At 44.7% G+C, this 25,648-nt stretch overlaps 1 protein-coding gene across 2 annotated transcripts in view; it reads right to left on the reverse strand.

Moving 5' to 3' along the window:
• The window catches only part of IKZF3 (IKAROS family zinc finger 3), a 163,259-nt gene extending 141,899 nt beyond the window's left edge, over positions 1-21,360 (reverse strand). For both annotated transcript variants that reach the window (XM_063959752.1, XM_063959751.1), the window contains exon 1: positions 21,215-21,360. In XM_063959752.1, the coding sequence (XP_063815822.1) occupies positions 21,215-21,221 (7 nt within the window). In that variant the 5' untranslated portion in view covers positions 21,222-21,360. The remainder of the gene's footprint in view (positions 1-21,214) is intronic.
• Between the last annotated feature and the right edge of the window lie 4,288 nt (positions 21,361-25,648).

Genomic DNA, 25,648 nt, shown 5'->3' on the forward strand with positions numbered 1-25,648 from the left:
CGGCATATATATATATATATTGGAAAAAGCAAATAAGATCAGAGCGACCACGGGTGGTAGATAAGCCAGGAGACTAAAAAGATGTTTTTGTTAAAAAAACAATACAGGGTTTATTTTACAATGAACGTTTAGACAAATTTTGGACATTAAAAAAGGCAACATACAGAAAATGCTTTTTTTAAAAAAATCCGTTAAAAAGTTATCAAAAAAGCATTGCAAAGGACATGAACAATAATAAAAGAATGACTATGATAAAGGTAGTGCTAAAAATTCAAGTACTTAGAAGATGAGAATCATTAGAAACAGCTGTGTGTCTAAAATAATATAAAAAAATATGTATGTGGATAAAAAGTTCCGTAAATAGTAAAAGCAGCTTAACTGAAGACTTCAATAGTAGCAGGAATCACCCAACGCGTTTCGTCTGGTCTGACTTCATCAAGGGGTAGTAAGTATAGTGGGACACATCATCTATATATACCCCTATGGGTAAGGAAGTGATTAGTGACGTCACTTCCTGTAATTGATTGACATTTTTGGAGACAGGATTCAATCATACATGTGCAATTCAAAAACACATAATCAATGTGACCAATATGGAGAGAGGCTGTAAATATAGTACAGCGCTTGGTTAGCGCTAAGAAACAGTGCAGGGAGTCTTTGTAAACCATAAAAGTCCTTTGGTCTCGTTTACTCCGGAGTATGACGCCGATCGCGTCATTTTCGCCCCACTTCCGGTAACCGCGGCTTCCTCCTGCGCATGCGCCGGCCAATGTGAATGGAAGTGCGGCGGCCATCTTCTCGGAGTCCGTAATGCAGGACGATTACTTGTGCTGGGAGCGGGTGCCGGCGGCCATAATTGCATGGATAATGTTCATTCAGTAAGATAGGTCGGACACGTTCGCATTGTCTCCAAACGGGAAGCCAAATATGTAAAGAGGATGAGAGCATGAATCAGTGCATGTAAACAGATTAGTAGTCATATATAGTCCGCATTTGATATGCAGATTCTGCAGACTGGATGTAAAGTATACTATGCTATGGTTCATCACCTTAGACTGAGAGATACAAACGCATTACGGACTCCGAGAAGATGGCCGCCGCACTTCCATTCACATTGGCCGGCGCATGTTTCTTAGCGCTAACCAATCGCTGTACTATATTTACAGCCTCTCTCCATATTGGTCACATTGATTATGTGTTTTTGAATTGCACATGTATGATTGAATCCTGTCTCCAAAAATGTCAATCAATTACAGGAAGTGACGTCACTAATCACTTCCTTACCCATAGGGGTATATATAGATGATGTGTCCCACTATACTTACTACCCCTTGATGAAGTCAGACCAGACGAAACGCGTTGGGAGATTCCTGCTACTATTGAAGTCCTCAGTTAAGCTGCTTTTACTATTTACGGAACTTTTTATCCACATACATATTTTTTTATATTATTTTAGACACACAGCTGTTTCTAATGATTCTCATCTTCTAAGTACTTGAATTTTTAGCACTACCTTTATCATAGTCATTCTTTTATTATTGTTCATGTCCTTTGCAATGCTTTTTATTTTTTATTTTATTTAATATTTTTATTGAAGATAAGTCGAATATGCTGGTACAAGATAAACAGGAGATGATGACTCCAAATGATATATTCAAAATCACATACATGTTATCCCATGGGGAATAACCAAATGTAACATCAACAGGGAAGTACATCATCCATACCATATATATATATATCGACAACAATTTTTCTGTGATTGAACGAAAAGTAAAGAGAAGGATAGAAGGAGAGAGGAAGAGAATAAGAGAGAGAGGAAGAAAGGGGAAGGGGGGATGGGAGATTGGGGGATCATCATAGCAACATACGAGGTAGAGTCATGTAATGGGAGGTAGCACCCCCTAACTGTACTCTTTACCATGCAATGCTTTTTTGATAACTTTTTAACGGATTTTTAAAAAAAAAAGCATTTTCTGTATGTTGCCTTTTTTAATGTCCAAAATTTGTCTAAACGTTCATTGTAAAATAAACCCTGTATTGTTTTTTTAACAAAAACATCTTTTTAGTCTCCTGGCTTATCTACCACCCGTGGTCGCTCTGATCTTATTTGCTTTTTCCAATCCTCTTCTATCCTGCACACGTACAAGTGCAGGTTTTACCTAAGATCGAGCAGACGCCCCATAAATAAAGGGGAGTGGCATATAGAGACCAAATTTTTCATTAGGGTATATCATAGACATACTGTGAAAAATTACTTTCTACTGCATTTTTTTGGCGCTGCTAGTTCACCCTATACACATATATATATATATATATATATATAAGACATGCCCAAAGAGACGTTAGTCTACTGGGTTCTAGAGTCAACGCTATGTCGATTTCTGCTAGACTTGTCCTGTGGAACATGCAATGGACAGGTGATGCCGACTAAAAGAGGCATATGGAGGGTTTACCTCACAAGGCTGAGGAATTGTGTGGAGAAGGGCTCTCGGACCTGGTCTCCACAGCTATAGCTGGTAATTCTGATCTTTTGCCTTATATTCCCTCACAGACTAAGAAAGCATGACATTATTAAATGCAGTCCTTTCGGTCGCAGTATAACAAGAAAGTATGAGGAGCGTCCTTTCTTACCAGAGGTAGGGCACGGGGCACAGCTAGTTCCCAGGAACAGAAGTCCTCCCCGGCCTCTACTACATCCACCGCAGGATGCGGGAACTCCGCTAAGGGAATCCGTCCCAGGGGTAGCACGTCTTCGACTCTTCAGCCACATCTGAGTTCACTCACAGGTGGATCCCGGGGCAATAAAAATTGTTCTCAGGGTTACAAAGGAATTCGAAAGGTGCCTCCTCGCCGGTTTTTCCTTATCGGACCTACCGGCTTCTCCCCCAGAAGGGGAGTTATATTAAATACAATTCACACATTGTATCTCCAACAGGTGGTGCTCAAGGTTCTCCTCCTGCAACAAGGAAGGGGCTATTACTCAACCTTGGCTGTAGTCCCGAATACGTACGGTTCGGTCAGACCTATTTAAAATTAAAACCTCTGAACCTATACTAGGAAAGGTTCAAAATTAAAGTGGAATCGCTCAGAGCGATCATGGCCAGCCTGGAAAGGGGGATTTGATGGTGTATCTAGACATAAAGGCTGCATACCTTCATGTTCCCATTTATCCACCCCATCAGGCGTACCTGAGAATTGCGGTACAGTATTGTCATTACCAATTTCAGGGTAATTGGCGGAAATAATGGTGCTCCTACGCAAGCAAGGAGTCACAGTTATCCCATACTTGGACGATCTCCTATAAGGCGAGATCAAAAGAGCAGTTGTTGAACAGTGTGTCACTTTCGCTGAAGGTGTCACAGCAACACTGCTAGTTTCTCAATATCCCGAAGTCACAGTTGGTTCCTATGACTAGTCTGCCCTTCTTGGGTATGATTCTGGATACGGACCAGAAAGGGGTTTACCTTCAGATAGAGAAGGCCCAGGAACTCATGACTCTGGTCAGGAACTTTTTGAAACCAAAACAGGTGTCGGCATCGCTGCACCCGAGTCCGGGGAAAATCATTCCCTTCGGCAGGTTCCATGCGAGGTCTTTTAAATGGGACCTACTGGACAAGTGGTCCGGGTCACATCTACAGATTCATCAGTTGATCACCCTCTCCCCCAGGGCCAGGGTATCTCTCCTGTGGTGGCTGCAGGATGCTCACCATCTATAGGGCCGCAGGTTCAGCATTCAGGACTGGATCCTGGTGACCACGGACGCGAGCCTCCGAGGTTGGGGAGTAGTCACACAGGGAAAAATAAAATGTCCAAGGTCTTTGGTCAAGTCAAGAGACTTGTCTTCACTTCTTGGAACTAAGGGCCATATACAACGCCCTACGTCAGGCGGAGACCCTACTTCGCGACCAACCGGTTCTGATCCAGTCAGACAACGTCACCGCAGTAGCTCATGTAAACCGCCAAGGCGGCACAAGGAGCAGAGTGGCGATGGCGGAAGCCACCAGAATTCTTCGCTGGGCGGAGAATCATGTAAGCGCACTGTCAGCAGTGTTCATTCCGGGAGTGGACGACTGGGAAGCAGACTTCCTCAGCGGACACGACCTACGTCCTGGAGAGTGGGGACTTCATCAGGAAGTCTTAGCACAGATTGCAATTCGGTGGAGACTGCCACTGATAGACATGATGGCGTCCCGCCTCAACACAAAGCCGCAGAGATATTGCGCCAGGTCAGGAGACCCTCAGGCAGTAAGCTGTGGACGCCCTAGTGACACCGTGGGTGTTCCGGTCGGTCTCTGTGTTTACTCCTCTTCCTCGCATACCCATGGTGTTGAGGATAATAAGAAAAAGAGGAGTGAGACCAATTCTCATTGTTCCAGATTGGACACAGAGGACCTGGTATCCAGATCTGCAGGAAATGCTCACAGAGAATCCGTGGCCTTTTCCTCTAAGACAGGACCTGCTGCAGCAGGGGCCCTGTCTGTTCCCAGACTTACCACGGCTGCGTTTAACGGCATGGCGGTTCAACGCAGGATCCTAGCGGTAATGGGTATTCCGGAGGAGGTCATTCCTACCCTAATTAAGGCTAGGAAGGAAGTGACATTGAAACATTATCATCGAATATGGCGAAAATATGTTTCCTGATGTGAGGCCAGGAATGCTCCTACGGAGGAATTCCTTTTGGGCCATCTGCTTCACTTCCTTCAAACTGGAGTGAACTTGGGCCTGAAATTAGGATCGATAAAGGTTCAAATTTCGGCCTTATCCATTTTCTTCCAAAAAGAATTGGCTTCTCTTCCTGAAGTACAAATGTTTGTGTAGGGAGTACTGCATTTTTAGCCTCCTTTTGTACCGCCGGTGGCGCCTTGGGACCTTAACGTGGTGTTACGGTTCCTTAAGTCTCATTGGTTTGAACCACTTAAGTCAGTGGTGTTGAAATATTTCACCTGGAAGGTGGTCATGTTGTTAGCCTTGGCTTCGGCTAGGCGAGTTTCGGAATTGGAGGCTTTTATCACTAAAAGCCCTATCTGATTGTCCATATGGATAGAGCGAAATTGCGGACCCGTCCTCAATTCCTGCCAAAGGTGGGCTCATCCTTTCATATGAACCAACCTATTGTCGTGCCTGTGGCTACGCGTGACTTGGAGGATTCCGAGTCCCTTGATGTGGTCAGGGCTTTGAAAATTTACATGGCCAGAATGGCTAGGATCTGCAAAACAGAAGCACTGTTTGTCCTGTATACAGCCAACAAGGTTGGCGGCCCTGCTTCAAAGCCGACTATTGCTCGCTGGATCTGTAACACGATTCAGCTGGCGCATTCTACGGCAGGATTGCCGTTACCTAAATCGGTTTAGGCCCATTCTACTAGGAAGGTGGGCTCTTCTTGGGCGGCTGCCCGAGGGGTCTCGGCACTACAGCTGTGCCGAGCAGCTACTTGGTCGGGGTCAAATACCTTTGCAAAGTTCTGTAAGTTTGATACCCTGGCTGAGGAGGACCTCCTGTTTGCTCAATTCGGTGCTGCAGAGTCATCCGCACTCTCCCGCCCGTTTGGGAGCTTTGGTATAATTCCCATGGTCCTTACGGAGTCCCAGCATCCTCAAGGACGTTAGAGAAAATAAGATTTTACTTACCGGTAAATCTATTTCTCGCAGTCCGTAGAGGATGCTGGGTGCCCGTCCCAAGTGCGGACTTCTTCTGCAAGACTTGTATATAGTTATTGCTTACATAAGGGTTATGTTATAGTTTATCGGTTGAACCAAGGCTATGTTGTTGTTCATACTGTTAACTGGGTAGTTTATCACAAGTTATACGGTGTGATTGGTGTGGCTGGTATGGATCTTGCCCTTAGATTTACAAAAATCCTTCCTCGTACTGTCCATCTTCTCTGGGCACAGTTTCCCTAACTGAGGTCTGGAGGAGGGGCATAGAGGGAGGAGCCAGTGCACACCCAGAATCCAAAGCTTTCTTAAAGTGCCCGATCTCCTGCGGAGCCCGTCTATTCCCCATGGTCCTTACGGAGTCCCTGCATCCTCTACGGACTACGAGAAATAGATATACCGGTAAGTAAAATCTTATTATCAGTAACCTCCTTTATTTTGCCAGAAACAATCAATGAAAAGACAGGAGATTCATGATGGGATTATTATTATTATTATTATTATTATAATATCACATAATGCTATAATACTCTATGAGATATTGCATCATCAGGACCAGTTAAGGTATCAGATGGTGTGTTAGAAGACCAAAGGCAAAGAAGGTTTGTGAAGTATGTTGTTGCTATAAGAGACGCAGGTAAAGCGGGAGGTGGGGTTTGTGTAATCTGATGTAGAGTTTATATAAATCTGTGCAGAGTATGTTCTCACCGTAGTTTTCCACTGGGTGCTCCAATTACCTCCCACAACCCAAAGGCATACAGGTAGACTAAGTATAGTATGGAAGGGGTATAGATTAGAATTACTGAGGCAGTGACAGATGTGAATGATTCAATATATGTTGCACAATATGTATGCATTATAGAAAAAAGTGAATAAAACTAAAAGTAATTAGGCTGATGTATGACAGGCAAAAGAGAGACTGGTAAAGTTTGATCAGTACACAAGTACGGTTGGTGCAGTGTGATGTGACAAACAGGAGAACGTGCTACAGTACACACTGGGGGAAACATTAGGGGCTGGTACTTTGTGATAGGAGTCACATGAGACAGATGCAGTGCGATTTGGGGTTACACAAGTGATTTAATAGTGCTTTATAAACATCTTGCATTACCTGTAAACTTTATTAACGTGCTAAGGAACCTCTCACCTGCGCGCTACAAGTAGCAAGGGTCGAAACAAAGAAACACATTGGCAACAAATAATTATCTCCATAAGGAGCTCCTGTTGTAAATATGATGCACATCGCAACATTTTGTATTCTTAGCCTCCAAATAGGTGCCTATTTTAGATTGATACAAATGCGCAGACATTCCATCCCTTCTTCTTTGTTCTTTTCAACTTCGCTTCCCTCTGAATCGAACTCAGAAATCACTTCCCTTTCTGAGAGCCATACGGGGCGGATCTAGAGGCGAAGCAGATGCAATGTCATTGATCAGGGCATTTTGGGAGTGGCCGCGGGGGAGAGAGGAGACGGACCAGCAGCGTTGGGCGACTGGCTGCCTGATCCCCCAGTCCTGAGGTGACCCATCACCCAAGCTGTCCCAGATCCTGGCCCCAGCATCAGCACTGCAGGGAGACAGGAACAGCATTGAAGACCCCACTATCAGGGGATAGGGATTCTGTGTGCCGACCCCCCCCCCCCCCCCCCCAGGGTGAGTGCAGGTGTCTCCCTCTCTTTCTCTCTCTTGTTCGCATCCCCCCTCTCTCTTATGTCTGCAACCCTTTCTCTCTCTCTCTCGTCCACCCCCCCCCCTCGCTCTTGTCTACTGCCCCCTCACTCTTGTCCACACACCCCTCACTCTTGTCTGCACCCCCTTTCTCTCTAGTATTCACTCCTCTATCACTTGTACTCAACTCATAGCTACTTCCATAGCGGCTCTTCTGTGGTGTAATGGGTGTGATATGCGTGACCGGCAGTCAGGAGAATGCCGGTCAGCATACCAACACCGGTATCCCAGAAGGGGAATGCCGGCAAGGTGGGGGGGGGGGGGGGGGGAGCTCAACAAGCCCCTTGCGGGCTCGCCAGTCACATAACTACATCCCGGTGTTAACATGTATAAGGGGCCTTTCCCTGTTTTAAATAGAGGGAGTGTGTGTGTGGGGGGGGGGGGGACTATTGCTCTGAGCTCCACTAGGTCTAGAACTGGCCCAGGCGCCATAGACACTGAAAGCTGCAATACAGGGATATTATCTCCCTGAGCCAACCTGCCACCTACCTACCAGGGTCTTACCAATGACTAGATAAGTGTTATTGCAAGTACTCAATAAAGAGTTTAACCAGGGACTAAATAAAAGAACAAGCTGAAATAATGAACATTTGATTGTTACTTCTCAGTGACCAGAGTGAGAAGCATTTACACGATGGTAATAAGTATAATAATTGTACTTTATTTTCTGAGCAAATATTTAACAGAGCACATTAGTCGAATGGGAGGCATTTAAAAACAAAGGGATGAGGTGTTTTAGACTGGCTCCTAATTATTTAAATGGTTCCTACATTTTTCAAAAGCTTATCCATCCCTTCTTTCTGTGACAATTATTACATTTAAACAATGTTTTAATAGTTCAAGTATATGTATGTATATAATTATTTTTTTTTCAAATTTAGATTTTTTTTTAAATTTCATTTTCATTATTTGACTATAGTATTATATTAATTATACTGTTTTCCATTTCATATTGGCAGATTCTTTAAAAAGCATATTCATGAGACTCATACACAGTTATCATTAACCACTTACCTGGCTAGATCGCATGTGATGGGGGTGCAAAAGACCCTCTAGATATTTATATATTTTAAATAAAATATTTTAATATATTATTAAAAATATTTTTTCAACTTTATTAAGTAATAAAAAAAAGCAACCATTTTTGAGGGGTTTTGTGGGGGGAAAAATTGTCAGTGGTTAAAGAGCTTTGAATCCACTAAGTATGACAAGTTAAGCCACACATGCTGACGAAGTGAATCCATCATGAACGTGACAGGACAAGACTTCTGCTTATGTTACTGATGTGGAAAATCAAATACCTACCCATCTCTAATAAATGAGCCAAAGCAGAGATGCCAGTGGTCTACTGTGGATTTGATAAATTGCTCAATCTAAGATAGCAATCTATGATGATGAGTCACTATATTAATATCCTTCTGAGTGTATCTTACATTATGATGATCGAGTTTTGTTTTTTAAACATTTAGACAAATGTAGTTTGTACTCACAGACGGCTAAGCAAAATTTTTAGTGCATGTGGATTTCTAAAGACTCGTTCAGAAATACGTTTTGTCATAATTTGCTCACACAACGCTCCATACTTAAGGGTCTATTTACTAAGCCTTACATGGAGATAAAGTGGACGGAGATAAAGTACCAGCCAATCAGCTCATAACTGTCATGTCACAGGCTGGGTTTGAAAAATAACAGTTAGGAGCTGGTTGGCTGGTGCTTTATCTTCGTCCACTTTATCTCCATCCAAGGCTTAGTAAATAGATCCCATAATGTGATAGGACCAAGCTGTCCTGAAAACTGTGCAGGCACCAGGATTGCAGTCCTGTTAGTGTAAATAGAAAACCAGAGCTAAGTGCACGAATCAAGAATGGGCATTTTTTGCAAAGTTCCTATTTAATCTGCAGTTTATATTGGTGAGCAATGAAGGAATGTGATGTCCTTATGATTTTCAGAGTTGTGTGCTCACATTTATCTGAATGTGGTGTGAACAAATTCTCCAAAAAAGCTAGTCTGAAGGAGTTCTTTGGTTATCTATGACCAATATGGATGGGAAAATATGTACCTATTTTATCTTTAGATGAAAAATATAAAATTTACTTGGCTTAAAATAAATACAAAACTAAACTAAACTTGGCGTAACTAAATATAAAGTAGTTTAATTACCACTGCTATAAACAATACATGAAAATTGTTTTATCACTGAGGTTCAAACAGTGCAGGGCTATGAAGGTATTAAGATATAGCTGCCCTTGCACTTAAAAATGGACCTATCAGGCCCAATTACTTAATTTATTGGCTGTATTAACATAAATTAATCTGTCAATACAGGTTACCCTATTTTACTTTCCTAACAATTCTCTCCATGTCATTTGGGCTGTACAGATGACACAAATGTAAGGCGCAGGCATATTAATTATACTATTCTGTTCCAAACACTGCAAGAACTTCCCACTGATAGGAGTTATCTAATTATAAAACAGTGCAGAGAAACTAGAAGACAATACCAATCATACTACATTAATGCTCTATTATTATAAAACCAGAGACAGGTTCTATAATTGCTATGGAGCATATAATGTATCAGCACACTCAGTAACACAGCAAACAAAATATTTCTGAACTACCTCAGCCTCTAGAAACCCATTACATGGCTAGAAAAAATAATAATAATATTTATTTAATACTCGGGTTATCAAACTCGGTCCTCAGGACCCCAAACAGTTCATGTTTTCCAAGTCATCCAGCAGGTGCATTCATTACTCAACAACACATTTTAAAAGATCAACAAGTAAAGCTATGTATTTATTTCACTTGTGATTCTGTGAGGAAACCTGGAAAACATGAAATGTTTGGAGTCCTGAGGACCGAGTTTGAGAACTTATGGTTTAATGCACCAAATGCATTGTATTAATAACATACTATTTTCAGAGACCCTACACATAACAGTAGGAACTCACTGGGTATGATTCAATTGTTTGGGGCGTCTAATTTTCCCGTCTAAACTGGGATTTTTAAACTGCCAAACAATTGTCACAATTTAATTATTGTTTGGGCGCCCATGCATATCACGCATGTTGCACCCAAACAGACAGGGTTTAGCTGCGTAAAATGGCTAAACCCGTTCGGACAGCCAAAGTGCGCACATTTCTTCTCCCACCTCAGGAGGTTGCGATAAGAAAAATGTCATCCCCGCAGCTACCAGGCATCTAAATAGAGCAACAATTGAATTGCTCCATTTTGCATCCCCTAGTGGTAGCCACAGGGAAAAGCAATTGAATTGGCCCCACTAAAAATTAACAGAATGAATTAGAGTTGGCTGTAGACCTAATTGCGGGTTTGGTATGGTTTCCCGGCGGGCGGAATTCCAATTTTCAAAATATCGACAGGGGCATCGCGCCAGCCAGAATGCTGGCAGCGGGGCAAGCACTAAGAGTCCCCTTGCTAGCTCGCTGCGTTCGCCATGCTGCGGGCTCGGTGGCTCACCAGAGGATCTATTCCCGCTCTATGGGTCGTGGACACCCACGAGTGGGAATAGCCCTGTTGTGCCAGGATTCTGTCCAGCGGCATTGTCGGATATCGGGATTCAGACCGCCAGGATCCTGACAGCTGGTAAATGAAATGCATCCCCTAATACTGACACATAACAGTAATCTTTCTTGCAATTACAAATACAGCTGCATTTTGAGTTAAGGGTAATTTGTCCTTGCAACTTCCTATGCTTGGAGTAGGGCTGTGCATGTGTCAAAGTAGCATGTCCCCCTAGAGATACAGCCCACTTCTTAGTCTTAAAGTGGGTACACACTAGGTGTGCTCTATGAGCAACATCGCCTAGTGTGTCCCCCTCCCGGCCCAGGCCGCCCCACGTGGACATACACACAGTGCGATATCAATGGAGCTTTTGATGATGAGCCCAAATTGAGCTGCCTGACCAGGCGACAGTGAGCCTTGTTAATGAGGTGCGGGCCTCGCATCATTAATTGTTTACACACTGGGCAATATAGTAAAAGATATCGCTCAGGAAGAGTGAAAATGACGTTGTTTACTATATTGACTACTGTGTATGGGCCTTTATAGCTTCCAAAGAACTGTTGTAAATAATAAGAATTTACTTACCGATAATTCTATTTCTCGTAGTCCGTAGTGGATGCTGGGGACTCCGTAAGGACCATGGGGAATAGCGGCTCCGCAGGAGACTGGGCACATCTAAAGAAAGCTTTAGGACTATCTGGTGTGCACTGGCTCCTCCCCCTATGACCCTCCTCCAAGCCTCAGTTAGGATACTGTGCCCGGACGAGCGTACACAATAAGGAAGGATTTTGAATCCCGGGTAAGACTCATACCAGCCACACCAATCACACCGTACAACTTGTGATCTGAACCCAGTTAACAGCATGATAACAGAGGAGCCTCTAGAAAAGATGGCTCACTACAGCAATAACCCGATTTTTTGGTAACAATAACTATGTACCAGTATTGCAGACAATCCGCACTTGGGATGGGCGCCCAGCATCCACTACGGACTACGAGAAATAGAATTATCGGTAAGTAAATTCTTATTTTCTCTAACGTCCTAAGTGGATGCTGGGGACTCCGTAAGGACCATGGGGATTATACCAAAGCTCCCAAACGGGCGGGAGAGTGCGGATGACTCTGCAGCACCAATTGAGAGAACTCCAGGTCCTCCTCAGCCAGGGTATCAATTTTGTAGAATTTTACAAACGTATTTGCTCCTGACCAAGTAGATGCTCGGCAAAGTTGTAAAGCCGAGACCCCTCGGGCAGCCGCCCAAGATGAGCCCACCTTCCTTGTGGAGTGGGCATTTACAGATTTTTGGCTGTGGCAGGCCTGCCACAGAATGTGCAAGCTGAATTGTACTACAAATCCAACGAGCAATAGTCTGCTTAGAAGCAGGAGCACCCAGCTTGTTGGGTGCATACAGGATAAACAGCGAGTCAGATTTTCTGACTCCAGCCGTCCTGGAAACATATATTTTCAGGGCCCTGACAACGTCTAGCAACTTGGAGTCCTCCAAGTCCCTAGTAGCCGCAGGCACCACAATAGGTTGGTTCAGGTGAAACGCTGAAACCACCTTAGGGAGAAACTGAGGACGAGTCCTCAATTCCGCCCTGTCCGAATGGAAAATCAGATAAGGGCTTTTACAGGATAAAGCCGCCAATTCTGACACGCGCCTGGCCCAGGCCAGGGCCAACAGCATGACCACTTTCCATGTGAGATATTTTAACTCCACAGATTTAAATGGTTCAAACCAATGTGACTTTTGGAACCCAAAAAACTACATTGAGATCCCAAAGTGCCACTGGAGGCACAAAAGGAGGCTGTATATGCAGTACCCCTTTTACAAACGTCTGAACTTCAGGGACTGAAGCTAGTTCTTTTTGGAAGAAAATTGACAGGGCCGAAATTTGAACCTTAATGGACCCCAATTTTAGGCCCATAGACACTCCTGTTTGCAGGAAATGTAGGAATCGACCCAGTTGAATTTCCTCCGTCGGGCCTTACTGGCCTCGCACCACGCAACATATTTTCGCCAAATGCGGTGATAATGTTTTGCGGTTACATCCTTCCTGGCTTTGATCAGGATAGGGATGACTTCATCCGGAATGCCTTTTTTCCTTCAGGATCCGGCGTTCAACCGCCATGCCGTCAAGCGCAGCCGCGGTAAGTCTTGGAACAGACAGGGTCCTTGTTGGAGCAGGTCCCTTCTTAGAGGTAGAGGCCACGGATCCTCCGTGAGCATCTCTTGAAGTTCCGGTTACCAAGTCCTTCTTGGCCAATCCGGAGCCACGAATATAGTGCTTACTCCTCTCCATCTTATCAATCTCAGTACCTTGGGTATGAGAGGCAGAGGAGGGAACACATACACTGACTGGTACACCCACGGTGTTACCAGAGCGTCTACAGCTATTGCCTGAGGGTCCCTTGACCTGGCGCAATACCTGTCGAGTTTTTCCCAACGGTTTATAATCATGTGGAAGACTTCTGGGTGAAGTCCCCACTCTCCCGGGTGGAGGTCGTGCTGAGGAAGTCTGCTTCCCAGTTGTCCACTCCCGGAATGAATACTGCTGACAGTGCTATCACATGATTTTCCGCCCAGCGAAGAATCCTTGCAGCTTCTGCCATTGCCCTCCTGCTTCTTGTGCCACCCTGTCTGTTTACGTGGGTGACTGCCGTGATGTTGTCCGACTGGATCAACACCGGCTGACCTTGAAGCAGAGGTCTTGCTAAGCTTAGAGCATTGTAAATGGCCCTTAGCTTCAGGATATTTATGTGAAGTGATGTCTCCAGGCTTGACCATAAGCCCTGGATATTCCTTCCCAGTGTGACTGCTCCCCAGCCTCGCAGGCTGGCATCCGTGGTCACCAGGACCCAGTCCTGAATGCCGAATCTGCGGCCTTCTAGAAGATGAGCACTCTGCAACCACCACAGGAGGGACACCCTTGTCCTTGGTGACAGGGTTATCCGCTGATGCATCTGAAGATGCGACCCGGACCATTTGTCCAGCAGGTCCCACTGGAAAGTTCTTGCGTGGAATTTGCCGAATGGGATTGCTTCGTAGGAAGCCACCATTTTACCCAGAACCCTTGTGCATTGATGCACTGAGACTTGGCTCGGTTTTAGGAGGTTCCTGACTAGCTCGGATAACTCCCTGGCTTTCCCCTCCGGGAGAAACACCTTTTTCTGGACTGTGTCCAGGATCATCCCTAGGAACAGAAGACAAGTCGTCGGAACCAGCTGCGATTTTGGAATATTGAGAATCCAATCGTGCTGCCGCAACACTACCTGAGATAGTGCTACACCGACCTCCAACTGTTCCCTGGATCTTACCCTTATCAGGGAATCGTCCAAGTAAGGGATAACTAAAATTCCCTTCCTTCGAAGGAATATCATCATTTCGGCCATTACCTTGGTAAAGACCCGGGGTGCCGTGGACCATCCATACGGCAGCGTCTGAACTGATAGTGACAGTTCTGTACCATAAACCTGAGGTACCCTTGGTGAGAAGGGTAAATTTTGACATGAAGGTAAGCATCCTTGATGTCCCGAGACATCATGTAGTCCCCTTCTTCCAGGTTCGCAATCACTGCTCTGAGTGACTCAATCTTGAATTTGAACCTCTGTATGTAAGTGTTCAAAGATTTTAGATTTAGAATCGGTCTCACCGAGCCGTCCGGCTTCGGTACCACAACAGTGTGGAATAATACCCCGTTCCCTGTTGCAGGAGGGGTACCTTGATTATCACCTGCTGGGAATACAGCTTGTGAATGGCTTCCAAAACTGTCTCCCTGTCAGAAGGAGACATCGGTAAAGCCGACTTTAGGAAAACGGCGAGGGGGAGACGTCTCGAATTCTAATTTGTACCCCTGAGATATCACCTGAAGGATCCAGGGGTCTACTTGCGAGTGAGCCCACTGCGCGCTGAAATTCATTGAGACGGGCCCCCCACCGTGCCTGATTCTGCTTGTAAAGCCCCAGCGTCATACTGAGGGCTTGGCAGAGGCGGGAGAGGGTTTCTGTTCCTGGGAACTGGCTGATTTCTGCAGCCTTTTTCCTCTCCCTCTGTCACGGGGCAGAAATGAGGAACATTTTGCCCGCTTGTCCACGAAAAGACTGCGCCTGATAATACGGCGTCTTCTCATGTTGAGAGGCGACCTGGGGTACAAACGTGGATTTCCCAGCTGTTGCCGTGGCCACCAGGTCTGAAAGACCGACCCCAAATAACTCCTCCCCTTATTAAGGCAATACTTCCAAATGCCGTTTGGAATACGCATCACCTGACCACTGACGTGTCCATAACCCTCTACTGGTAGAAATGGACAACGCACTTAGACTTGATGCCAGTCGGCAAATATTCCGCTGTGCATCACGCATATATAGAAATGCATCTTTTAAATGCTCTATAGGCAAAATATACTGTCCCTATCTAGGGTATCAATATTTTCAGTCAGGGAATCCGACCACGCCAACCCAGCACTGCACATCCAGGCTGAGGCGATTGCTGGTCGCAGTATAACACCAGTATGTGTGTAAATACATTTTAGGATACCCTCCTGCTTTCTATCAGCAGGATCCTTAAGGGCGGCCATCTCATGAGAGGGTAGAGCCCTTACAAGCATGTGAGCGCTTTATCCACCCTAGGGGGTGTTTCCCAACGCACCCTAACCTCTGGCGGGAAAGGATATAATGCCAATAACATTTTAGAAATTATCAGTTGTTATCGGGGGAAAACCACGCATCATCACACACCTCATTTAATTTCTCAGATTCAGGAAAACTACAGGTAGTTTTTCCTCACCGAACATAATACCCCTTTTTGGTGGTACTCGTATTATCAGAAATGTGTAAAACATTTTTCATTGCCTCAATCATGTAACGTGTGGCCCTACTGGAAGTCACATTTGTCTCTTCACCGTCGACACTGGAGTCAGTATCCGTGTCGGCGTCTGTATCTGCCATCTGAGGTAACGGGCGCTTTAGAGCCCCTGACGGCCTATGAGACGTCTGGACAGGCACAAGCTGAGTAGCCGGCTGTCTCATGTCAACCACTGTCTTTTATACAGAGCTGACACTGTCACGTAATTCCTTCCAACAGTTCATCCACTCAGGTGTCGACCCCCTAGGGGGTGACATCACTATTACAGGCAATCTGCTCCGTCTCCACATCATTTTTCTCCTCATACATGTCGACACAAACGTACCGACATACAGCACACACACAGGGAATGCTCTGATAGAGGACAGGACCCCACTAGCCCTTTGGGGAGACAGAGGGAGAGTTTGCCAGCACACACCAAAGCGCTATATATATACAGGGATAACCTTATATAAGTGTTTTTCCCCTTATAGCTGCTGTATTGTTAATACTGCGCCTAATTAGTGCCCCCCTCTCTTTTTTAACCCTTTCTGTAGTGTAGTGACTGCAGGGGAGAGCCAGGGGAGCTTCCCTCCAACGGAGCTGTGAGGGAAAATGGCGCCAGTGTGCTGAGGAGATAGGCTCCGCCCCTTTTTCGCGGACTTTTCTCCTGCTTTTTTATGGATTCTGGCAGGGGTTAAAATTCATCCATATAGCCCTGGGGGCTATATGTGATGTATTTTCGCCAGCCAAGGTGTTTTTATTGCTGCTCAGGGCGCCCCCCCCTAGCGCCCTGCACCCTCAGTGACCGAAGTGTGAAGTGTGCTGAGGAGCAATGGCGCACAGCTGCAGTGCTGTGCGCTACCTTGGTGAAGACAGGATGTCTTCTGCCGCCGATTTTCCGGACCTCTTCTGTCTTCTGGCTCTGTAAGGGGGCCGGCGGCGCGGCTCTGGGACCCATCCATGGCTGGGCCTGTGATCGTCCCTCTGGAGCTAATGTCCAGTAGCCTAAGAAGCCCAATCCACTCTGCACGCAGGTGAGTTCGCTTCTTCTCCCCTTAGTCCCTCGATGCAGTGAGCCTGTTGCCAGCAGGTCTCACTGAAAATAAAAAACCTAAACTAAAACTTTCACTAAGAAGCTCAGGAGAGCCCCTAGTGTGCACCCTTCTCGTTCGGGCACAAAGATCTAACTGAGGCTTGGAGGAGGGTCATAGGGGGAGGAGCCAGTGCACACCAGATAGTCCTAAAGCTTTCTTTAGATGTGCCCAGTCTCCTGCGGAGCCGCTATTCCCCATGGTCCTTACGGAGTCCCCAGCATCCACTTAGGACGTTAGAGAAATATATTTTCATTGTGAAGCCACTCTCAGCACATATCTTTATTGTTTTTTACAAACCAAAGAAATAACCTAAAACATTTTGTTCTCTCTCCCTCTAAATAAGTAACCAACACCACAGCTATAGCCTGGACTGGTCACCACTAAAGCAGGAGGAACATGCACCATGCCGCAACCAGCACCGACTATGCCTGACCAGTCTACTCACACTATGGCTGGAAGATCCATGAGATACCCCTATCATAATGTGAAACGCTAATGGAATTCTCTAGGGTAGTGTGTGTCAATGTTAGTTCAGTTGAGCACTATGGTTATTAAGGGTTCCAAGTGATAGAAATGCATTAAAGCATAAGAAAATATTTTGGTGCTCTAGATTTGTTTTCAGATTAAAATGCATGTGGTGACATCTGACACAAAAAGATTTTGTGCAATGATCAATCCTGATGACCTTTTTAACGCTGCACTAAAAGTTCTATTTGACAATGCAACCTGGATGTCAGTTAGAAGAGCCCACTATAGTGACAGTATTTTAACTTTTTGCTTTAGTGAATGTTTTGCTATGAATAAGTGGCTACTTAGCGATATGTTGAAGAGGAAACAAGAAGAGAATATGACTGGTCTTAGGGAAAAAAAACTGGGGAGGATCTAGATAGCAATAACATTTTTGCAACTTCATTAGCCAAGATACTACAATTTACAAACCAAATTTGGAAGGAAGGAGGAGGATATGGACAAGTAGCATTTTCTCAGAAAGTTCTTTGAGGATCTATGTGTTAAAATAGAATGGAAACCCCTGCCCTAGGGAATTAGTCCTGCATAAAATTGCCCCATCTCCCAAAAGCCATCCAGCTTAGTATTAAAGAGCACTGGGGCTCTTCCTGGCTCAACTTGGATGTTTGGTACCTGAGTAAAAGTGTATTTAAAAAAATAAATAAATGAGTAAGTACTCTTGAGGAACTAGAAGTCCCAGCAAGCTTTGGAGTGACTGACTGCAAAGGGGATACTGATGCATGTACTCTTCCAGCGAGCATATGGCATCCAGGGCCTACTGGAACATATAGTTCCAAACACATACCTAATAATAATAATAATAATAATAATAATAATACACACATTTTAGTATTTTAATTAATAAATGTTTTATTTATTTATTTTTTCCCTGTTTTTAATATTGGTGCAGTCATGATGACTCTAATGATGACCGCTGTATCTTTACTGTGGATGCATCACTGAGAGCATATAGTGACACAGCCACATAGTCACTCTGTCTGTTGAGTTACAAAGATGTGCAGTGGGGAAATTGATAAAAATGAATGAAAGCTAATGCAGGTCTAGACACAGTTTCATGCGTTTTGAGCATTTTCTTCCATGGGCTTTTCATGTTACACTTTTTGCATATGAAAAAGGGAGTACAGTATTCTACACTTTTACTTTTGCATTTATAACATTTTAGAGCGCAATTGTGGAGAGGAGATAATGAAAGATCATTCATCCTATTTTACTGCACTTTTCCAGCATTAGCAAAAGAAAATACATTAATAGCAGATAGGTGTGAACGAGCCCCAAATATTCATATTAAATGAAAACCTGTCAATATCATTACCTATAAGATTTATACATTTATTATTTCTACAGTAAATTGGAATGAAAACACAGGACAAGAAAATAATAAGAAAGTTCTTTGTGAGGAAACACTTATGCATTATAGATAATTAAAATAAAACTTTTAATGGATGTATATAAAACTATAAAGTCATATATAGGTCAATTTATAAAAAAAAGTTTGTAAAGGGTCAAATGGACAAAGTGTCCTTTTTTAAGGGCACCTTTGTCCACTTAGAGCAATTGTCTGTGGTATTGTGACACAGATTTTTGGCTACCAATTGGCCGTAAGAAATTTAGCTGTGGTAATTTCTATAGGATTTAACACAGCTTAGAGCAGGAGCAAAGTAGGGAAAAATCTTTGAGGTAAAAACGTCAGGAATTGGTTCCAACCTCCTTTGACACCAACTGTAATAATCAATTAGAAGTTTTCAATTAGCTTAACTGGATCAGTATTTTTTGGGTGATATTTTGCAAATTGCAGAATACTGGGTCAGAAGATGTGGGACAGATATAAGAGGGTGTTGTACAGATGGGACAGATATATTTAAGATTACAGGTGATAGATACAGGTGTTTTTTAAATATATATTTTTTTACAGTAAGTGGCTTCAAATGACTCAAAAATCAACTTACATGAATTTTTATGCACCTCATATTTAACTATAACATTTATTTTAACAAAAACAAAATGATTTTTGTTATTTTTAAATTGCTAATAAAAAAAATGCACAAATCAGCTATTTGAAACATTTTAAAAGCACAAAATATTTTTCTTTTGAACAGTAATAGAGTATACTGTTATCCAATATTATTTTAATTCTTGTTTAGGAAACAGGCTTTTCCCCGTGTTTTTTTTTCCAATTTTTTTTTTTTACATTTACCATTGGTTTTGTCAGAAAAAATTATTGCGCACAATTCTATTTCAGTTGGATAGTACAAGCATTAAGAGCGTGCATAGCTGCGGTAACGGGAAATTGGGCATGATAGGCGCTTTATATTTTGATGAAAAAATCTTGCACTCAATTGGATATGACCCTTGTTCCTTATCGGGAAAAGGACACTATTTGTCCCTTTGACACTTTTCAAACTTTTTAAGAAATGTACTGCATTATATTTGCATTGCGTTATATTTTAATTGTCTATAATTCATAAGTGTGCCCCCCACAAAAAGTTTGTTCTGTTTTTCATTTCCTCTGGCAAGAAAAACTCCTTCTGACTACAGTACCTGTCTTTGTCTTTTTCTTATAGCCAAATTTACAGCTGTGGGACAAATGTATCTGTATTTTCATGCACTTGTCAGTGAAATTGTAAGAACAATCGCAAATCAAGTATGATTGTGAAAGTGTGTACCCAGATTAACATATAAATATGCTAAACTAGTCAATGTGTGTACAAAGCCTAAAAGACACGTGCTGGTTACTGCATATATTTAACCACATATCTCCAAGAAACCTGGAACTAAAATAGTGAGATGTGGAACTTATTTTCTCATTTGATTTTATTCTAGATCAGTAGTTCCCAAACTGTGTGCCATGGCACACCGGAGTGCCGCAGGACATTTGCAGGGGTGCCTCAGGACCAATTCAAACTATTTCTTGTCAATGTAATAGGCAAAACCAGTGCTGGTGGCTTCCAATCATAAAATACGTGGACAGAAGCAAATCTTGCCCCTCAATACACAATTGTACCTAAGACATATAAACATACTGTAATCTACTTAATTTAGTAATTTTTTCCAAAATTTCTCAATTAGAAACTTTTGTCCTAGGGATGTCATGAAAAAATTCTCATACTCTACGGCGCCGTGATTCAAAAAGTTTGGGAACCACTGTTCTAGATAACTGTTACTAAAATATATGGTTACAGTACATTTTATTATCTGAACCATAGAGTAATATTGAAACAATGTAATTAAAATGTATTTCTGATTATTTGTGAAATCCTTTCCACAAAAAAAAAAATCACTGGACAAACACAAAGCAGGTGAAACACTTCAGCAGAACAACAATTAATATATACAGTATCAGACTACAGCTTCCAGTAATATAATTGTTTTGTAATCATTTGATCTACACAGTAAAATGTGCCACACTGTGACTAACACAGCGCTGCCACCCCCAGCAGAGACACGCTGCCACACAGATACCATCTACAGTAATGTGTAGGCTGCAAGAAATACAATTAGTAACACTTTTCTTGAAGTGTAAAACCATCTCACAGCATGCCCCTTCCAGCGGCTTCCTGGCACTGCATGCTGGCACATGCCAATACAGAGGTGAGAAAATAAGTCGCTACCCCTGAAATAAATGCCGTCTTCTACTCTAACTAGCATCACGCAGCCGCTCCCGTGCCATCTACGCTATTTGTAATGGAACGCTACAAGAACTACAGGTAAATCGATAATACAACAGAGTGTACTACTTTAGAGGCTCATCGCACTTGTCAGAGGAGCAGATCATGTCACCCCCCTAGTGCTAGGTGCCGGCGGTACTGTGTGTGCGTGACACCGGCCCCGCATCCTCACCTGTCATCCTGCTCCCTTCTCCGCCCTCCCTCCTGCGCTCCACGTGCTTCTCCCTCTGCCGCCGCGCAGCCTCCGAGTACCGGCCAGGCGGGAGGCTCCAGTTGCACAGAGGGAGAGAGTGTGAGAGAAGCACTTTCCGGGGAGATGCACCGACGTGACGTCACACGGGGGGGGGGGGGGGGGGGAAGGGGGGTGATGCGCTCCCTGCTGCACAACTTACTGCGCTCTGTCACTTTAATAAAGTCTGCTGCTGCCGGTGCAGTGTGGAGGCAGACAGTCGGTGGTGTCACTTTCACTTCCATCGGTCCCCAGGTTACGGGGCAGCTCAAGCAGTTCCCACAGCTAAGGATTCTTTTGACACTCTACACAGTATTCTAGTGACTATCGCTCGCATGCAGGAAATACACTTATTATACAATTGTTTGCAGCACTGATGCTTCAGCAATTAAAAAAAAATCTGAACGAGTGTGAGGGCCCCATTAAGCTATGAGACATAACCCGTTTAGAACTCACCAAAGGGGTTATGTACTCTTTTCAGTATTTAACAAACAGCAGTAAGTTTATGTTTGTCACTGTACTACTTATGCCAGCTATAGATGCCAATAGCAATACATTTTCCGTTGGCCTTTCCAGCATACTTGCCTACTTTTGAAAAGTTTCAGGGAGATTATGGATCACACGCTAATGTGCCGCACAGCGCACCATTGAGGGGGCGTCACATTACACCCAAGGGGCGTGTCTATATTAATTCATGGGCATACTTACTGTCAATCAGGGGTGTTTCCTGCAGTGGCAGGTGAAAACCAAACTACAAAGCTCAGAACTGGCTACACACAGACATCACAGCTACATTACACAGCAGGGCTACATACTGACATCACACCCACATTACACAGCAGGGCTACACACTGACATTACACCCACATTACACAACAGGGCTACACACTGACATCACAGCTACATTACATGGCTACACACTGACATCACATTATAAAGCAGAGCTACATGTTGACATCACACCTACATTACACAGCAGAGCATAATTCTGACATCACACCTACATTACACAGCAGAGCATAATACTGACATCACACCTACATCAGTATACACATACAGTATATGTGACATATACATTTGACCAGGGATTAAAGTGGCTCTTACAAGGAAGCGGACCTTATGTACCCCGCCCCCTCTTCCCCCCCTCCCCCCCACGTGCAAACCATAAATTAGTGCTCCATTTCCCATACTTTTATAAAGGGACATTGATTTCACAAAGAAGCAGCGTGGTCACACAATAGTACCCCCAATTCAGATGACACCACACACTAGCACAATCTTATTCACATTACACCATATGTAGTGTTCCTGATTCATATTACACGACACAGTAATACCCATTATGGTTACGTCACTCAGTGGTGCCCTTTATTCACATTGCGCTACACAATGGTACCCTTTATATACGTTATGCCACACAGTAATGCCAATTATACACATAATGCCCACAGAAGTGCTGCTTATACACAAATATGTCCACAGTAGTAGTGCCGCTTATATACAGAATGCCCACAGTAGTAGTGCTACTTACATATAATGCCCGCGTTAGTAGTGCCCACATCTCTGCCTCTGTCATTCCAGCACTCCATCGCCTATTTCCCTCCAGCAGCTCCATGCCCTGTGTCCCTCCAGCAGCTTCTCCACCTTTCTTGTCCCTCCAGCCCCCTCTCATCTTGTCTTCAAGATGCACAGAGCCTGCTCCTCTTCATGGATCCTCTTCACCTCAGCAGTGGTGACAGCATGATATCACATATGCCGTGCATAAAAAGGAAGCCACTGGGACCCGAGGAGGGGATGAATGCTGTCCAACAGACACAGCATGTGTGAGTACCAGGAGGGGTGGACAGTAAATGGAGGAGGACCATGGAGCCACCTGGACCTCAGGAATGGGGTCATGGCTGCAGCTCAACAGTAACACTAGCGCCACCTGTATCATAAATTGACGTAGGTGATGGGGTGGGCTTTTCTGTTGGAATTACAGTGCAGGGCAATGGAGGAAGTGGAACTAGTTCCCCCTACCATTACAGGTGGTGGAACTCAGTTCCACCTTGTTCCCCCCCACTTTAACCTCTGCATTTGACAGACTTTTATCTGTCCCTGGTGATAACTACTTGTCACGATCCGGGTATCTGGACGCCATTTCTTACCCATCAGATGCCTCCTAAGGCTGGCTCAGCGCTCCAGGACCGGATCCCATCTGTTATCCTGATGTGTACATTCCTGTATCCTCTCCTGTCACTCTGGGACGCTGTCACAGTAAACGCCATATTACACCTGGCATGGCGTCTCCCGCGGCCTCCGCCGCCGTCCCTGAACTTCTGCATGCAGAGTGTCTGAGTGGCGATTACGTCAGCCGCGGCCTCCGCTGTGTCCGCGTGGTTGGATGTGCATCTGTCAGCCTGGCGCCTCCTGTCTCCGGTGGCCGGCGCCGCCATTACTGTTTTCATTTCCACATGGATTACAAACCAAACTTCCCTCCAAGTGTCTGCATGGGCGCAGCCATCTTGGATTCTGTCAGCTGATCATTTCCACCAATCTGTTCTCAGTATTGATAATCTGCATAATTGCCTAGCCAATCCCTTCCTTGCTGCAGGTATAAATACACTGTGCCTGAGCAAGGAAGGCGTCAGTGCTTTGGTTGTCAAACCTAGTTCCTGTTTGTCTCTCTCCTGTGATTGTCTTCCAGGTTCCAGCTCCTGTCTCAAGACTTCCACCATAGAGACCCGCACCAGCATTCCACCTGCGGTGTAGCCTGACTCTCCAATCCATTGTGGATTCATCTGTTTCCAGCTACAACATTACCTGCTTCCAGCTCAGCTTCCAGCAGAGTACAGCTTCCCTTAAAGGGCCGGTGTCCTTTCTACACTTTACCACTCTCCACCGGTATTATTATTTCTCCGCTCTCAAGTTCTACATTTCAGTTCATATTTCATCGCTCCCAAGTTCATTTATTATTTGACTGGTTCCAGCCAGTATCCACTCCGTGCTAACAACAGTCTGGTTCCAGCCAGTATCCACAGCAGCTGTTTTATCTTCAGCAACCCAGCTTTTCCTGGAACACCAGCTGGCACAATCCTGGGTTATCTCCATTGCTACAGTCGGGCCTGGTAAGGACTTTCCATCTAGAAGATCATAAGAACTATCTCACACTACCAGTGCCCTGTGGCTCCTGCCATCCTGTAGTACCCAGGAACTGTATTTATTCTTTGCTGACTTTTACGTTTTCTTTTACTGCTGCTGTGTTGCGGAGTTGTCATAATAAACATCATTGAATTTTATCCAAGTTGTCGTGGTCACGCCTTCGGGCAGTTATTATTCATGTTACTTACATGTCCAGGGGTCTGATACAACCTCCCAGGTTCCGGTACATCTCAGCCCCTACAACTGAGGCTGCCTCCCGTCAGCTCAGGCCCTCAGTTGTGACACTACTAAGTTTAAATGTTAATGTTCTTACATTGTTTACATGCCACCTTGGGGAGGGGGGGGGGGGAGATCTTATCCAGTGTCAGGGAGATGGGGAGGAGGGGTGTCAGAGAAAGTGAGGAAAAGAGAAGGGGAGAGCGTGAGAATATCAGTTTGAGAGAGGGGTGAGAAAGAGAGAGAGGAATGTGAGAGAAAGAGGATGTCAAGGAAAGTAAGGGAATGACAGGAAGTGAGAGGGGAGAGCGAGAGTGTCAGGGATAGAGGGGTGAGACAGCGAGTGTGTTAGGGATAGAAAGAGAGGGTGGTGAGAGAGGGTGTCATTGATAGAGAGGGAGGTTAGAGAGAGAGGGTATCAGGGATAGAAAGAGAGGGTGTGAGAGAGAGGGTGCCCAGGATAGAGAGAGGGGGAGTGAAAGAGGGTGTCAGGAATAAAGAGAGGGAGAGAGAGAGTGTGCCAGGGATAGAGAGAAAAAGAGGGTGTTAGGAATAAAGAGAGGGAGAGAGAGTGTGCCAGGGATCGATAGAGAGAAAGATAGAAAGGGAGTGTGTGTCAAGGATAGAGAGAGAGAGAGGGATGAGAGAAAGGGGGTCGAGAGACAGTGTCAGTGATAGAGGAGGATGAGAGAGAGAGGGAAGAGAGAGAGGGGCAGTGGCGTAACTACTGCCCCCGCAGCCCTCGCGGTGGCTTGGGGGCGAGGGGCTGCGGGGGCGCCGCCACTGATTTAGAGCAGATTGACATGCGGACGAGCGTCCGCATGTCAAGCTGTTGTCACTAACCCTCCCTGCTGTAAGGAGGGACACGGAGGGCACAGCGCGCGCCTCTCCTGTGTCCCTCCTGCATCTCCGTCGGGTCTAATAAAGGAAGTGCCGTTCGTGAGCTCTGATTGGCTCACGAACCGGCACTTCCTTTATTAGACCCGACGGAGATGCAGGAGGGACACGGGAGAGGCGCGC

This window comes from Pseudophryne corroboree, chromosome 3 (genome assembly GCF_028390025.1).
Source record: "Pseudophryne corroboree isolate aPseCor3 chromosome 3, aPseCor3.hap2, whole genome shotgun sequence".
NCBI lineage: Eukaryota > Metazoa > Chordata > Amphibia > Anura > Myobatrachidae > Pseudophryne > Pseudophryne corroboree.